The sequence below is a fragment of the Adiantum capillus-veneris genome, chromosome 11, assembly GCF_014529385.1.
Source record: "Adiantum capillus-veneris isolate H3 chromosome 11, ASM1452938v2, whole genome shotgun sequence".
Taxonomy (NCBI): Eukaryota; Viridiplantae; Streptophyta; class Polypodiopsida; order Polypodiales; family Pteridaceae; genus Adiantum; species Adiantum capillus-veneris.
The window spans coordinates 31,160,003-31,175,042 of NC_140941.1; the positions used below are offsets into that span (position 1 = coordinate 31,160,003).

The 15,040-nt window shown below is 47.0% G+C and overlaps 1 protein-coding gene across 4 annotated transcripts in view; it reads right to left on the minus strand.

Moving 5' to 3' along the window:
* Positions 1–15,040, minus strand: part of CLC-D (chloride channel D) — a 168,277-nt gene that overhangs the window by 11,497 nt on the left and 141,740 nt on the right. For all 4 annotated transcript variants that reach the window (XM_086522960.1, XM_086522962.1, XM_086522959.1 and 1 more), the window contains 7 exons: positions 10,985–11,120; positions 10,780–10,911; positions 10,555–10,632; positions 10,283–10,338; positions 10,118–10,201; positions 9,878–10,034; positions 9,684–9,785 (listed from right to left, as the gene is read on the minus strand). In XM_086522960.1, coding sequence (XP_086379086.1) covers positions 9,684–9,785; positions 9,878–10,034; positions 10,118–10,201; positions 10,283–10,338; positions 10,555–10,632; positions 10,780–10,911; positions 10,985–11,120 — 745 coding nt within the window. The remainder of the gene's footprint in view (positions 1–9,683; positions 9,786–9,877; positions 10,035–10,117; positions 10,202–10,282; positions 10,339–10,554; positions 10,633–10,779; positions 10,912–10,984; positions 11,121–15,040) is intronic.

Sequence of the window (15,040 nt, forward strand, 5' to 3'; positions counted from 1 at the left end):
TTAGAGATTAATTACATCTTAAAGAATCTATGATAATTATGTTAACTTAAGATAATTACATTACCTAATTATCTTAACAAAATTACATTATTTTTAGGACAATTTAAAAAGAGAAAATTAGTAAATTGATTCTAAATGTTTTGAATTATTTATCAGACGTTAATTACACATTAAAGAACATGTGATAATTATGTTACCCTCAGATAATTAGTTTACGTAATTATTTCATTAAAATTACATTATTAAAAAAAAAATCAAAAACTTTTTGACATAATTATGAGAGATAGAACATACTTTGAAAAATCCGTGATAAATACCCGAACCTCAAATAAATAGTTTAAATATTTATCTTCATTAAAAGTAACAGATTTTACGTGTAAAATAGAAAAAAAAAATATTAGTAAATGAATTTATATAATTATCAAATAAATACCTGAGATCTAAAATCACTATTGAAGGGTGAAAAAATTACCTCAACATAACTGGTTGGTATAACAAATTACTTTTAACAAAACTTTGCCTAAATTAAACCATAAGTATAGGAAGAAAAGTTTATAAATCAAATTTATAAAAATTTATAAAGATAAAACATATCCAATCACAATTTAAGGTGAGTAAACCATTAACCGATAGAAATTTATAATTTATTAAGATTGAAAATGAAATATAAACTAAAGATAAACCTAGTTAAAGGACTTCTTTAATTAAATGATAATTATAAAAAATTACTTATAGTATAAAGAAATTACAAGAGGAATATCTCATCCAATTAACACTCAAAGATACCTACTTACTCCAAAAATCTTTATTTTTTAGTAAAAAAGAAAAAAAAGATTATTCAATTAAACTTCTAATCGATTAAGTCTTTTTATAAAACTGATGACATGATTTCAAAGAGAACCGAGGGAAATCCTCTTACCCAAGAAAAGGATGTAAAAAACATAAATATTAAGTGATCAATTCTACTTATCAGAGTGGAATTGATATTGTTATGTGCTCCTGTTTGTGACACGGTTTCAGAGCAAGATCTCCTCTCTTTCTCTGTAGAGGAGAACGACTCTGGGAAGGTACGCGAATAAGTCAAGAGAGAAGCAGATAATCACAACTTCAAAACCTGTAGGAAAAGCTCGAAGAGTTGGGAAAAAATCACTCTCTGCAGGAAGTTCACAAGACATAGAATTCTGTGAGAGGCGGAAAAGAGCATGATGCTCAAGATCCTAGAGAATCTGAGGAGCGAAATGCTCAAGAAATCCAGAACATGGAGGTGAACCAAGTTCTACTATTTCTATACCAAAAAGACTAAAAGAACTCTCTCTATCATCTGCACAATAATCCCATCTCTCTTAGAGAATACCTATGAATACTATGTCTTTTTTTTCCCCGAGAAAAAGATCCTTCTATTAGTTAATGAAAGCTGCCCGTAGGGCTACAACCACCTCTGCAAGAGAGGGCTACAACAAACATGATGGGGAGACTCTCCCAATGAAAGAACAACATATATACAATGAGGCTAAATAAAGGGATGGGAGGAGGGAAGAGCCACACAGGTGGTCGTTAGTGCCATCTGAGCACCCTTGACAATGGTGTAGAAAGGCCCAGGGCGCCAGAGTCGAAGAAAAGCCTCGCGGCACTCCCGCATACAGTCGGAACTGCCCTGTAGTCCCTCAAGCTGTCCTCTGAGAGTATGGATCAGCTCTAGCCAAAAGTCACAAACAGTCTCTGCTAATGGCACAGAGCGAGCCTCAAAAATGCGGAAACAGCAGGCCCGCCAGATGAACCAAAGTGTCAGGCCACTGATGAGCTCCCAACACTCCTCTCTCTCACTGCACCACTCCCGTGGAGTTAGCTCTGTAGCAGACTCGAGTGTAGGTCGCCCCCCTCTGTATCACTATCATCCTGCTGGTGGAAGATAGCTCAAACTGAAGTGCCGAGCCCGTGAGAGTGGACTAAGCCGCTGCCCCCCAAGTGTACTATCTAGCCGTGGAGAGAGTAGGCATCAACCGAAGAACTCGTAGCCACACCTGCTAGGCCAAGGGATAATCCCAAAGACAATGACGTTGACTCTCCACCAACTGGTCACACGCTGCACATGCGGCCGAGAGACCACTATGCACAAGCCAGCTCCCTACTGCTATAGCTCTGTGTGCAACCATCCACTGAAACAAACTGACGTGTCTCGGCTGTCAGGAGTCCCACAGCCTATGCCAAAAGGCTACCAAGAACTCGACTGTGAGGCCCTCCTCCTACCAATGACGTGCTGCAGCGGGGCGAGCCTCTCTCTGTGCTACAAGTATATGACGTCCAAGCCGAACAGTGTACTAAAAGAAGGGAACTCCTGGGTGGTCTGCAAAAGAGAAGGGATCCCTCCATAGCCACTCACAAGGATCCCACTGTACTCGTGCCAGTGGACAACACTCCCAAGCCCATAGCCTCCAGTGTCCAGTCTCGGGAGCTGTTGGGTCAGAGTGTATGACGCAAGTCCTCCCCCAGATGCCCACAACTCGAATCCTCTCGAAACAGCACTCTGCTACCTGCGGGGCCTCTACTGCAACTCGTTGTAATCGTCCCCAACCCTAAAGCTCGAAGAACAGGGCTGGGACAGTCTCTACGCAGGCCCTGATTGAAATAAGAACCTCCTGTCGTGTGAAGGCTCCCATCCAACGGGGTGCTACTAGCTCGAGAGACATGAGCCACTCAACTGGAACTGACTCTGAGATGTCCTGACACATGCTCTGCACCTCTCTCATGCCCTGTAGCTGGAAACCCTACACCTCCTCTGACAAACCTGTGAACTCTAGCCAGTCACCTAGAGAGCGCGCTGGACCTGCTGCCATGGAACCCTAGGAAACATGAGGCCGACTACCAACCGAGGAGCCTCTCTGAGTGCTAACCATGGGGTTCCTCCATGCACATCGGCTGTCCTCCAGGCGCTCCTCCATGCACATCGGCTGTCCTCCGTAGGCGCTCCTCCATGCACATCGGCTGTCGCTGCTCCAGGCGACGTAAGAGCTCCCAAGAACGAAGCAAACTCACAGCGAAGCGGTCCTCCAGTCTCTTGCTCAAACCAACTCGGCGCATCTCTGTAAAGATCCATCTGGTCGAATGTTGCCAAGGGCCTCCTGACTGAGGTACCCTGGCACGAAGCCTCTGCAACAAGAACTCCTCCCAGGGCTCCTCACCTGGAAGAAGTCCTCTGACTATGAACTTCCCAAGAAGGGCTCTGCTCTGCTGTGCTGGATCAATGATCCCAAGCCCTCCCTGAGAACAAGGAAGCGTGATGACCGACCAAGCCACCTTGGCTCCGGCCATCTGAGTGTCACATCCTGACCAAAGGAAGTTCCTGATCAGCCTCTCTACTTGGCCGATACAAGAACTCAAGAAGATCTAGCAGGAAGTGATGTACCACATAGTCGCCAACAGCACCAGGTTGGCAACTACTACTCTACCAACCAGCGAAAGTCGTGCTGAGCTCCAATGTAACAGCTTTCTCTTGATGGACAAGAGAAGAGGAGCAATCCGTTGCTCGGGAGACAAGTCCAAACCAACCTGACAACCCAAGTACCGAACTGTAGTCCCTGGGGGAATCCACTTGAAAACCTCTCCTAGCATCCAATCTGGCACAAGAGCACTACCAACCGAGAAAGCCACTCTCTTTCTCCAGTTGATCAGTGCGCCCGATGCACAATAGAAGGTCTCCAAAGCCTGCTCACATCTGTGAAGATTAGCCTCCTGGCCATCTAAGTACAAGGCTGAGTCATCGGCAAACTCAGCGTCTAGTAGCTCATCTCCCCGAATAGGGAGTGCTAAGCCCCGAAGACCAACCTGCTATGACACCAAAAATCTGCTCATCGCTTCCGCATAGAACAGAAAGAGAAAGGGGGCAAGTGGACAACCCTGTCTGACCGAGCGTGTGAGCATGAAGCGCTCACCTCTCCCTCCTGCCAAAACCACCTGACTGTGAGCCTGTCTGTACAAAGTTGACACCCCTCTGATCCAAGCATCTGAGAAGCCCATCCTGCGGAGAGTGCCCTCTAGAAAGTCCCAGTCAACTCGGTCGTATGCCTTCTCAAAATTGAGAAGAAGAATCACTAGGTCCTCACCACGGAGCTCTGCCAGGACAGAAGCCTCCCAGAAAGTAAAGATGTTGTCAAGGAAACTGCGTACCTTGACAAAACCTGTCTGAGTCCCATGTATAAGGCTCTCTATAAGGTGCTGAACCTCAAACTCAGAGCCTTGGCAAGAATTTTGTAGACTGAGTTGAGGATGGTGATGGGGCGCCACTATCAAATCTCATCCAAGGAGCCACCCTCCTTGGGAATGAGGTAGATCAGGTCTTCACTCATGCTGTCAGCCATCACTCCTGTGTGCAAAATGTACTGAAAAGCACTACAAAGATCTGGGCCAAGCAGGTCCAAGTACTCCAAGAAAAAGCTGGGAGTCAACCCATCCTCACCTGGACAGCTACCACGAGGGAGGACCCTAAGAGCCGTGTGCAGCTCCTCAAGCTGAAGTGGCATCTCTAGCCTCTGGCGCATCTCCTCTGTCACAAGACATGGCATCTGTGCCCAAACCTGCTCCCTGCATGCATCCTGCCGCTCTGAATGAGGCTCAGCCGATAGTAACTCACGGTAAAAGTCAATAGCAACTGCACGCATAGCCTCGAGCTCACAAGCAACTGACCCATCGGGCCTCCTCAACTGAATAACCTTGGCATGCGGGTGCCGAGATCCCACTGTCTCAAAGAAAGCACCAGTCACTCTGTCACCGACCTGAGTCCACTGAGATGCCTGTCGGTGAAAGGCAAACTCACGACGCCTGTCCTCTGTGTTAGCAAGCTCCTGTCGAGCCTGCTGTAACTGCTCCTCCAACCATGGACTGTCTGGATGCTGCTCCTACATCCTCTAAGTGAAGCAATGCCTCATCTGAGACGCTGCTCTGGCTCTCTCGCTGCAGCTCGGCGAGCCAGAGACTCCTGAAGAAAAAAGTGGCTAAGTTGAGCTAGGCCTGAGGCCACTCTGTCTGCAGGTGAGACCTGGCTGTCCATGCCCTCTGTCCAGAGAGCCTCTACCCTCTCTCTGAGTGCTGAGTTCCACAAGACCCTCTCTAGGATGCGAAGCATCGTGCTCCCACTCCTCTGTCTGCCTGCCACCGAGAGGATCACTCGTGCATGGTCCGAGAAGGATGTCCCTACCAGAATGCCCACTGATCCCCCCAAGTCACTGAAGTGGTCACTAGTGTAGAAGCGATCTATCCGCGATAGATTCACTCCTCTCACTCTGCGGTCCGATCTAGAGAAGGCAAGACTGTTTAGGGGCCTCACAAAACCAGAGTGCTGCCATGTATCCGAGACCCTCAAAGTCATACACAGCCAACTCGACTCCATGCACAGTAGCATGGTTGTTACCAATCCTGTCAGAAGGGTCCTCCAACATGTTGAATTCCCCTCCTATACAGCAATGATCGGCCTGCGGCAAAGACTCAACAATCTGTGACCAAAACTCTGCACGAGCACTTGCCACATTGGGCGCATAGATGTTCAAGAAGCCCACAAGGCCACCCTGAACCTGCATAGTAATCCACTGAGCCTTGCTTGGCACAATAATCCCTCTGCCCACAATGGCCTGCTGCAATGAGTCCGTAATAGTCATACATACCCCACCCTGGATGCCTCCAGGTCCAAAAGCAGCTGACCAAAAGGTATCATATCGTCCACGCAGAATCTGACCACATCGCCGAATGCGGCTCTCACACAAATGGTGCTCCTGAAGCATAAGAAGATCAATCTCTCCTCCCACAAGGCAACGCTAAAGCTCCTGACGCAATTGGCCCCAATGTCGCTGAAACTGGGGCCCACCTAGTCCCTGCACGTTCCATGAGACGATCCTCATGGGAAGCGAGAGAGAACAGATGCTGCCGCAGCAGCAAGACGGGCTATCTTCGAGGCAGGCTTGGATGGGGAGTAATCCGCATCCGAGCGTCCTCTAGATAGGCGTGACTACAGTGAGTGCCTAGCCCAAGCCCAAGCAGAGCGAGCCGTGCGTAAAGCAACCTCCTCTGTCCAAGAGCCCTCATGAATGTATACATAGGAAGGCAAACACTGCGTATCAGCAAAGAAGTACACCACAATGTGCCTACATCCTGCTAAGTCTGGGGGTGTCACCGCAAACTTGGCCAATCGCCACAAAGTCTGCAGCATATCTGTAAACACGGAGCTCTCTCATTGGGGAAATGCCTCTAACTGAGTTTACTTTGTGATAACTCCTCTTGCTCATAATCTCTTTCCTAATCACTCTCTTGGCCTATAAAAGGAGGCCTCCTCTTTTGTGAAAAAGACACACTACACCATATGCACACTACCATTTCGACCATATCTCGTAAACCGTAGCTCCAAAAATTATAAAAAAATAGGGCCGAAAGATTAGCTCAATGCCTACAACTTTGCTGTTGAAAAGTTTTTCCCCTAGCGGCGAGGAACAAAACATGGACCGTGAAGCAGGCTGCCTCACGGTCTACTGCAGAATCGCCGAGAAAACGAGTGAACCCGTAGTCGAAGAAGTCCCAGTGAATACTATGTCTTTAACTATATCCAAGAAGCTTCGACAGTCTTGGAAGGATCTAAAGGTCTCTAGACCTAAGAACACTCCAATCAGGTTTGAAACTTTTGACGAAAGCGTAGACATCCCGAAAGCTACCTCTTTCCTTCGACAACTTGAAGTTGCCTTTGCTGACGGAAATTCTCAAAAGAGTCGAAGCTGAGACATGTGAGCAGGGGACTACGAGTACTTGGTGGTATACAAAAGCTCTACAAAGACCTCAAGGAAAGAGTTGGATTCAATTCAAGGCTGAGCTTTCTAATAAACATTTTCTTCTACACTTTGAGAAAGGCATCAGAGCCCCACCTAACCTGGAATTCTCTGGGAAGCGGAAAAGAGCATCATGCTCAAGAACCTAGAGAATCCAAGAAGCGAAATGCTCAAGATCATCCAGAACACAGAGGTGAACCAAATTCTACTATTTCTATGCCAAAAAGACTAAAAGAACTCTCTCTATCATCTACAGTATCATCGCATCTCTCTTAGAGAATACCTATGAATACTATGTCTATAACTATAAGTTCGAGAATCCGAAAAGCGAAATGCTCAAGATCATCCAAAACACGGAGGTGAACCAAGTTCTACTATTTCTATACCAAAAAGACTAAAAGAACTCTCTCTATCATCTACAATATCATCCCATCTCTCTTAGAGAATACATATGAATATTATGTCTAACTATATCCAAGAAGCTTCGACAGTCTTGGAAGGATCTAGAGAAGGTCTCTAGACCTAAGAACACTCCAATCAGGTTTGATACTTTCGACGAAAGTGAAGACATCCCGAAATTCTCAAAAGAGTCGAAGATGAGGCATGTGAGCAGGGGACTACGAGTACTTGGTGGGATACAAAAGCTCTACAAAGACCTCAAGGAAAGACTTGGATTCAATTAAAGGTTGAGCTTTCCAATAAACTTTTTCCTCTGCACTTGGAAAGGCATCAGAGCCCCACCTCTTCCCCCCCCACCCCCCTTCGCGCTGCCTTGTGCTAGCCGCCACCGTGAGCTGCCCACCAGACGTGTTGCCCAGCATTGCACCCCCCCGGCCCGCCCCTCACTCTCTCGGTTGCTCATCTAAGCTCCTCCTTGGTGGTGTTTCCCAACGGCATTGATTCGCCCTATCGCCTCACCTAGCTTTCTTCGACGCCCCCAATCCATCCACCTTCACTTGCCTTCACAGAAGCAAACATAGATGGAGGTTTCTGCTCCGCCACAAAGGGACTCCACGGAAGCCCCCTCGCCCGACCCTACAAAACGCACCATCCGACTTGCTCTTGCGCCGACAAAGCAAGCGAGCTTAGAGGCAGAGGTGGCGCGCCTTCAAGGGACTGTCCCATTGCATGCGGGAGTCCTGGGACACGCGTAGACGTGGGTGCTCCGCTCAAAACGATCCAAAACAGAGAATTACAGCCTGCTGTGTTTTTCTGCAGGTTTAGGGTTTCGTACCTAAACTGCAAGAATTTACCAGGGGAGCCTCGGAAAGGTCTTGGGATGCTTATCCAGGGGGCACCTGGCAGAGACAAAACAGGGAATTACAGAACGCTTAAATTCTGTTACAGCTCACCAGAAAGCTTCTAAATTGCGAGGGAATCCGTCCTAGACAAGGAGGCACAAAAGCTTGAGCTATACCACCTGCTAATGAGTAGAGACTGACCCAAAGCATGGAGGACACTACCACCTCTAATAAGGACCCCAACATATAGCATGACTATGCAGAGCGGTAACCGGTTGTACCGCATAGCACTTACCTTCAACATAGCTTTGGTGTGGACTATGTACACCATCGTGCCTATCCACAAGTCTCGCAACCCCCTGGATCCAGGTAATTACAGGACCGTCATGATTGGCCACCCACTAGATGCAAGGTCGAACTCAGCAATTATGTAGCGAAATCAGTGCAACGAGCACCAGGACAGCTTTGCTTCAGGTGCACTTTCTCTACTGTCGATCATAGTCAGCGCAACAAGCACCAGGACAGCGTTGCTTCAGGTGCACTTTCTCTACTGTCGATCATATTCTCGTGTTTCACTGCCTGATAGATGGGGCGAAGATGCAGAAGAGGAGGCTTTACTGTTGCTTTGTGGATTTCCGCTAAGCCTTTTATACTGTTCCCAGAAAAAGACTCTTCCAACGCCTACAGGAGATTTTGTACCCACTGAGATGAAATAGGCCATTCATGCTTTGTATGCACAGGTCACAAGTAGAATACGGTAACCAATTGTTAGCAGGTCCCAGACTCTATTTGGGCTCTACATTGATGACAAATCAGACTACATTCCACAGGCAAGAGCCTGGAGGAGAGGGAGCAGACCCGGCAGCTATACCGGTCCATATTATGCTCTATGATGATGACATTGTCTTGATTTCCGAGCCATGAGAGGGCTTACAAAGTCACCTACTGGCACGATTTCTGTACACATAGAGGGCTCATAGTGAACCTTGGCAAGACCAAGGTCATGATTTTTCATACATCCAGAACAGTCAGGAGCAAAACAGTACTCGCGGCAGCAGGACAGGTAGAGGTAGTCGACTCATGTGTACTTGGGGGTCACTTTTGCTAGCACCACTCGTAGGAAAATAATAAACAATGCAAAGAACAACAAAGAAAACCAAGAAAAACAAATAAAATAAGAAGCAAACAGTGCTAGAGATGGCCAGCTGCTGCTACTGAGAGTGAAGGCTGAAGAGATGAGAAAACGGGGCAGCAGTTGACCCCTGCTATCAGGCACGTCCGCAGCTAATGGGCGCACAACACTGCCCGAAGGAAAGCAAGTAGCCTGCCACCACCAAAGCAACCTGCTGAAAAGTGGTCTAAAGCTCAAGCACAGAGAACTGGATGAGATAGCTGACGCCCATTCCTTCAGCCAGGTGTGCACTCAACTCAAAGAATGACTACAGTCAAAGGAGCACACCAAACAAAACAACACGCCATCCCCTCCTACACCAAACTACGTACATAGAAAAGTCAACTTTTGAAGTATGCACTTTCGCTGTTTTGAATGTCCAGGTGTCTAAACCCAATTCTATGTTAGATTGTCCCAGTCTTCCAACCAAGATACTGCAAGCGAAGCAAAGTAAGAGTAGTCACAAACCTCAGTTATTAAGTCCTTGCGTGTAATCACACCCACAACCTGTGATGGTCGAGGGACAACAAGCACATGCCTTAGCCCGAGCTGCCGAAAGAGATTGTATACCTAGCAAAAGGCAGAAAGAAAAAGGGGTAGATTCAGAATGATTTGAAAAATAGCACGTCAATGACTGTCTGTTGCTAGATCACTCTAAACACCTTCGTAAGAGACATGTCCTCAGGCACTATATATGGAGATGGGTTGACAAAGGGCTCAAGATCTATGTATAACTCCATCTCTTGAGGATTCAAGTAAATATCTTGTATCGAAAGACCTTTGCTTGACACTGGTTTGACAAAATCTTTCACACTGTGTCTGCACCCAGGAGTCAGATACTTAAATCAGCAACAAGGACAAAATCATTGAGATGCCGCTCAAATGAACATTTCCATGACAACCTAGATGTGAACTGCCCTCCGACATCTTCATGCGAGTCAGACGACTGAAAATCCATCTTGGACTGAAGAAGTACCAACAAGTAACTGCATACGTAGCCAGTGACAAAAGTTGTAAATAATCTGAAATCTCAAAACATTCACATTGATGCTAGTAATTTTTTGTACCTTCGCAAAATAAGTCCAATCACAACAGTCTCTCCACTTTGTAGCTTGTCAATCACCTATGAAATTGCAAAGAAATTCAGAAGAAAAATCAACCACTGCATAACATGCACTGGCTTCATCAACAAGAACACTGAACAGGAGTCCAAAGAGCAAACAGAAACCTATCGATTTAAAAAAATTCTCCTTACATACTATACAAAGATGAGACTCCACAACAAGTGCATGTTTTAAGCTCACTAAAACAATGACAGACAGGGAGAAACAGATCTTACAGGAAATCCATGATGATTGTTGCTCTGCAGTACTGACACAATGTGACCAACCTTAGAAACACGATTAAAGTATACAACCTGGGAGCATTGTCATGCAAAAAATCAACCAAGCTTATTAAAGTGGACATGGGAGCTCACCAAAATAGTTATAAGCACAGATATGCAGCTTCGCTTTGGACAAAGCTACATATCCAAATGCCAAAATTCTTGGTGGAAAATCTATACCTTCTGAGACTGGCAGGTCTCCTTAGCTTGTGTTTTTCTCATAAAATGCTTGGGCCTTGACTCGAGCAAAGGAATGCCTTTCATATGGGCTTGCTCTTCATAAAAACCTGCATTAAAAGCATCTCCAACAGCCTGCACACATGAAAGCATTTCTATCAAAAAGTATTGATCACAACACACACTGTGCTGTGAAAATAAAGCTTACCTTTGAAATCAGAAGCACTAGCATAATCAAGGGAAGTAACTTTAAGTTGTTGGTTATTTCAACCATAATAACACAAAGAGACACAGTCATCCGCATGGAACCTCCCAAAAAAGAAGCTGCCCCAAGAAGCGCATACCTGTAATAAGGCCAGGTAAACAATGTTACTAAACAGGAGGTGAGAGCACGGACATAGAGAAGAAGAAGAGAGTTTTAACGTCGTAGGAAGCTATCCCAAGAGACCTCAAAGATCTGTCCGACGAGAGTTGAACTCAAGACCTGTTATTCAAGAGGAAAATGGCATAACCAATCTACCACACTTGGGTGATAGAAAGGTTATACCATTTTCCTCCTTATTAACACACTCACACACCCACACACACCCGAGAAGAAGAGAATTTTAACGTCGTAGGAAGCTATCCCGATAGACCTCAAAGATCTATCCAACAAGAGTTGAACTCAAGACCTGTTATTCAAGAGGGAAATGGCATAACCAATCTACCACACTTGGGTGATAGAAAGGTTATACCATTTTCCTCCTTATTAACAAACTCACACACCCCCGAGAAGAAGAGAATTTTAACGTTGTAGGAAGCTATACCAAGAGACCTCAAACATCTATCCGACAAGAGTTGAATTCAAGACCTGTTATGAGAGAAATGAAATGAAATGAAGTTATATTAACGTCTTCAGAAGCCAAAATGACCTATGAGACCAGAGCGTTTCAATGTGTTGGATCTGATACAAAGTCAAAATAACAAAATGAAATATAAATACTATGAAATCCTAAGCTGGTAGGTGTGAACTAAGCAGCTAGTCGAGATAGCTAAACCACAGTCGAGATAGCTAAACCACAAGTCATAAGAGATCCAGCATTGGTCGCTAGCGGATCTCATCAATCTCCTCCATGGTCAGCAGTCTGACTGGGTGTCGTGCATGTCGGGCCAAACTGATCCGGATCCTCTGATGTAGCCTCCGCCAATGCTGTCTAGTCTTCCGCAGTCGTGGGCGTCTGGATCTCCCCAATTCAGTCCCTCGGTCAATCAGTGTGCCTCTCGTGTGAGGCGACGAGGTCTGCTGTGGTAGTAGCTCTTCCAAGTGTCCAATGTCTGCTCTAGAGAAGTCTGTGATGTGTCTCTGAGACTAGCTGGCCTCTCCTCTCAACACGCTCTCTCTGTGTCTGCACAGCTCGAGCAGAAACAAACCCAGGCATCTCTGATCCTCATACCTCATGACTTTGGAGAGTGGTCTAAAGTCTCTGAACAAGTAGTGGGAGCAGCCTCGTATCTCGTAGTAGACGGGGCAGTGGCATGTGTAGTGTAACTCTATCTCAGGCTCCATGTCACACAAGGGGCATGTCATGGCCTCTGCTGGTACTCCGTTGTATCTCCTAGTCTCAATCTGCAGCTCGATCCGCAACTGGTGTGAAGATGTGCGTATCTGGCCAATAGCACACCGTATCCCATGGGACAAGTGGGTGTCCATGTATCTGGGCCTCGTCACAAAACAGCCGCTGTAAGCTGGAGAAGATGGTTCTTTGTAGAAATCCATCTTCGTGCCCAGCTCCTCTGCTGTTGTATCCATGTCCTCCTGGTGTCTAGCTGAGTCAGGTCCTGACGGATGAGCCTAATGATCTCGGACTGTGTAAGTCATGGAGGGTGCATCCAGTGAGTACTAGAAGGGGGGCAATCTGTCTATATTGAACCCATGCGCCTGGAACCATGATGTCATCTCCCCATACCAACATGTTGTCTCCCCCTGCATGGCTAACTGTCGAGAGGACTCAAGTGCAAGGCCGATGTATCTGTATCTGGGAAGTTCCCACATGCGGTGTATGAAGGAGACGGATCTGGTGAGCGCCTCAACCACTAGTGGGGGGGCAGCTAGCTCTGCTCGGATAATGGCACGTGGTACTGAAGCCTTGGCTCTAATGAGCCGCGAGATCATAGAGACCAAGGGCTTCTCCATGTCCCCCCATCCATCTATGCGACCTGTCCTCCCGTGATGATCCAATGAAGGCCCCCAGATCTCAGCCCATATAGCAATGCAGAAGCCACTAATGTGTCAAAGAGCCAAAGCTTCGTGCGAGGCTCCTGAAACTAAACCTCTGAACATATCCTCTCCAATCTGCCCAATGCCGAATGGGCTCTGGTCAATCTAGTCTCCGCTGCTCTCCTTAATGAGAATGCTGGTCCACTAAAAACCACTCCAAGGTAACTGTAAGCATCTGTATACTCCACCGTCTCCTGGCCGTATGTGAATGCGGGCGTTGACCTCCTGATCCACTGTAGGGTGGTATTATATACCATCATCTTGGTTTTACCAAGGTTGACAGACAAACCACCTTCATGGGCAAACCAATGCGAAGCATCTAAGTGATGTTGCATCCCCTCCCGAGAGTCGAAGAACAACACAATATCATTAGCGTATAACAATAGCGGGATCCATGTCCCGCCAGCCGTGCACCTCTATCCACATCTCTCTCAATGTAGTCAGAAATCTCATCCACATACATACAAAACAGAGTAGGGGAGAGCGGGCAGCCGTGCTTCACCCCAATAGGGGAGTGAACCGCTGTAGATAGACCCTCTGAGGTGGATGCATGCCCTACTACTGATCTACACAATGCCATGATCCCCCAAATGAGCTTTGTGGGTACTCCCATCTCTTGTAATCTGCGCATCAGTCTAGCTCTGGGTACTGTACAATGCCATGATCCCCCAAATGAGCTTTGTGGGTACTCCCATCTCCTGTAATCTGCGCATCACTCTAGCTCTGGGTACTGTATCAAATGCTTTGCAGAAGTCCACAAAGCTACAATAGATCCGTCTCCCATGGGATCTGCCCTCCTCGATGATGGCCCCGAGTGTCAAGATATGGATATGGTCACGTACAAAACCCTCTCTTATACCCTGCCTGCCCAGCTGCACGCATTCTCTCTCTCTCTCTCTCTCTCTGCCCATCTACTCAGTAGCTGCACAAGAATTGATGCGTACAAACGTGCCAATGTGTGTCCAATCATGATAGTGCGATAATTCCCAGGCTCCACAGGGTCTCCTAATATGAAAATCGGTACAATCGTAGATAGGCTCCAAGGTGTCAGGCAAGCCCTCGCACATGGCACGGTTAAACATGACTGCTAGAAGCTCTGCTAGTAGATCTCTAGCATGTATGAAATGCTCAGCCATCATGATCATATGTTCTCCCAATCCTCATCCTATCAATAGACTTCTTCACCATCTCAGCGGTGAAGAAAGCACATGTGTGTGGGCATGGGTCGGGGGGTTCGGGAAGAGGCGGCTGTCCAGAAACTGTGTACAAAGACGATGCATACTGACCCCAAGTCTCTCTAGAGGTGATGACAAGGGGGGGGGGGGGGGGAGCTCATGCCATGTTGGTAGAGATCTTGCTCTAGTTGAGCCAAAAATGCCCTCTTTTTCCGCCGCACTAGGCATCGACAGTCAATCTGTGAGTGATATCCCCCAAAAGCACAGCCCTCTGAAGTCTAGCTCTAGTTTGGTGGCACTCCTCATCATACCAGCTGTTCTAAGGCATGTTCCCAGAACGGCATCTATGCTCGGGCTGGGTGTGTGGGTATGCCTCTGCTGTGCTGCAACATGTAATGCCAGTGCCAATATAGTAATAAGCTCCTCCAGAGATCGTCCTGGCTCCTCAGTGCATATTCGTCTGTAGATCTCGTCTATGTATACAGAATCCGTCTCCCGCGTGAAGGTATAGTGAGTAGGGGCTGCCACCCGTGGGCTGTGTGCTACACTGAACTGGAAAGAGATGGTCAGCGACACAATAGCATGATCCACTCTCACCCCAACAGGTCTAAGAGAGATGAGGCTTGGTTGTGCCATGACATAATCCACTGTGCTGGCTCCATGTCTGTGTGGAAAGCATGTAAGGCCTCCGGCAGCGGGAAATCTCTGTAGGCCATTCAAGATGGCCAAACCATGTGCAGTCTCCATGTCTATCAAGTGCCGTCCACACTCAATATGTTCCCCATCCTGTGATAGTCTGGATAGGCCCGTCTCTGCAACATCCAGCTCTCTC